The following is a 2178-nucleotide window of genomic DNA, read 5'->3' as shown; positions in this document are numbered from 1 at the left end:
AAAAAAGATCGATCCAAGTACAAATAATCACCATTATATTGAAAGTTTGGATCATTTCAAAAGTCTCTTATTTTATTGTTCCCCAAACTTATATCTTTTCCGTAAAATAAAGATGCAATAAGAATGAAATTAGCAAGGGTCAAGAAACAAGCTCATAATTTTCGTGCTTGATCTAAATTGAAAAAAAAAAATAATGATTTTATAATTCAGAAAAATCAAACAGAAACGAAAAAAATTTTGTAACGCAACTTTCAACAGTAAGAGTACTAACTCGTGACACGAAACAAACTGATGCAAGAGACTAAATATAGTACTTTTTTTTTTTTTTATGTATTCAACAATCAATTCAAGTATGTAATGAACTACAAGTTGAATAACTGAAGTCATTTGCCAATGGATAAATGCATCTCCAACGAAACATTTGGAGGCATACGAGAAAATAGATCAAAAGATTGTGTAGAAAGGAACCGGACAATGAAAGAAATACACTGCAATAAAGCAACAGATGTGTACCCCAAATAGATCGTATGAACACAGAATAAAAGTACATATTTATGTATCACTTTCGTTGTTTGTATCATAGAGCACTAGGTTTTACTACCGTTGCAATGGAAATGGTCCTCTAAAGCCCAAGAAGTTAAAGATTTCGAAGCGAGATGGTGAAGAAAGGTGCAAAGGCATCTAGCACATTTCTAGGCCTGGATAAGCCAATCTCGAAACCTCCTTCGAAATCCCTCGACTTACAAAGGGACATTGACGAATCCCCATCGATGTTAGCAGCTTCATATTTTTTGGGCTTTCCCCAGCCGTAATCTTCTTTTTTTTTGGGCTTCCCCCAGCCGTAATCTGCATCATACAGATCAAACCTAGGCGATCCAGCCACTCCAAAAAGCCTTTTTCCGCTCAATTCTCTAAATTCCAATGGCCATTTCTCTGCACCATCCAAGATACCCTTCTCGTTATACACCGTTCTCTGAATAGCTTCCCCAATCGACTCAGCAGCAATTAAAAACCCTTCGTTTCCCTTCAATTTTCCGTGCGTTGTTTCTACCTTGACGAACGCTAAACAATTCCCAAAATAAGTAGAAGGCAACGGTGGATCCATTCGTCCTCGACAATCAGCTGGAAAACCGAAATACTCCGGCTCATCATCGCCCAAATCCACCCCGCTCGCAGCCATTGCTTTCGCTGAACAAGCCCATACATGTGCACATATTACAGTGAAAGACGATACGTGCGTCATCTTCGGTCGTTTGCTCAAAACAAAAATCTTCAGTTTTTGAACATCATCTTTGGTCAGTACAAATGTTGCACGAACCTTATTGAGGGGAAAGTTAAGAGGTGGAGCATCCATAGGCCTAGATTTCTTCATCAATTCCCAGTATATCGAATCGAGTCCCTCTGGATCTTCAACCGAACTCCTATCGTAAAATGGTAAAGATTTATCATCTATAAGTTGTGAATCGCCGCCCAATCTTGTAACTGTAGCCCAAGCTTTCACAAAGCGAACAATTGTACTAGCATCGCCAATGGCGTGATGGTTAGTGAAACCAAGACAAACACCATGGCCTGGAAAGATGGTTGCTTGCAAGGCAAGAACTGGAAAAATTACGGAGTCAGGCGAATGAGTCGCTGGAGGCATCTGAGGGACACATGAATAGAACTCATCAGCAACCCGAGGAACCATGGCTGTGAGGTGATTGAAATCTTTATCGCACTGAGCAATTGTTAGCGACACAGAATCTCCCACGACATAGCGCGAAATAGGCCTGCCGGAGTCTAATGGATAGATTATGTTGCCAGATAGTGGAAGAAAATGCTTAAGAGTTTGGAGGAGAGATTGTTTGAGTTTTGGAACAAGGATGTCGACGAAATCTGCCTTTGAACATGGAAATTCGAAGAAGAGTAGCCGATGAACAGGATGAAAATACAACCATGTTAAATCGAAATGTACTAAAGGAAGTGTTAGCTCACTCACGTTGTCCGGTGAAGGCTGAATTTGAGATTGCTCAAGCACGGCAGACATTGGAGTTTAATGTATGAAAATGATTAACATCAAAAGCTTGTTTTATATAAGAAAACTTATAGATGGTGAGATGGTTAGGTGAGGAATGGAAAAGTCAGAGAGTATTATTATATTTATTATAATATGATTTTGGTGCCCATTGGATCCATACA

The 2178-nt window shown here is 39.4% G+C and overlaps 1 protein-coding gene across 2 annotated transcripts in view; it reads right to left on the bottom strand.

Annotated features, from left to right (window-relative positions):
• Nucleotides 1–329: 329 nt before the first annotated feature.
• LOC111387376 (anthocyanidin 3-O-glucoside 6''-O-acyltransferase-like) overlaps nt 330–2178 on the bottom strand; it is a 9935-nt gene continuing 8086 nt past the window's right edge. Inside the window, exons 1-2 of one of the 2 annotated variants that reach the window (XM_023011932.1) lie at nt 847–2077; nt 330–813 (exon numbers count right to left, since the gene is read on the bottom strand). In XM_023011932.1, coding sequence (XP_022867700.1) covers nt 638–813; nt 847–2026 — 1356 coding nt within the window. In that variant the 5' untranslated portion in view covers nt 2027–2077 and the 3' untranslated portion in view covers nt 330–637. Of the gene's footprint in view, nt 814–846; nt 2078–2178 lie in introns of those variants that run through there. The other variant, XM_023011933.1, reaches the window with a different exon arrangement.

This window comes from Olea europaea, unplaced genomic scaffold (assembly GCF_002742605.1).
Source record: "Olea europaea var. sylvestris unplaced genomic scaffold, O_europaea_v1 scaffold3997, whole genome shotgun sequence".
NCBI classification, from domain to species: Eukaryota; Viridiplantae; Streptophyta; class Magnoliopsida; order Lamiales; family Oleaceae; genus Olea; species Olea europaea.
Note: the sequence above shows the minus strand (reverse complement) of the source record. Positions and strands in the feature narration are given on the sequence as shown.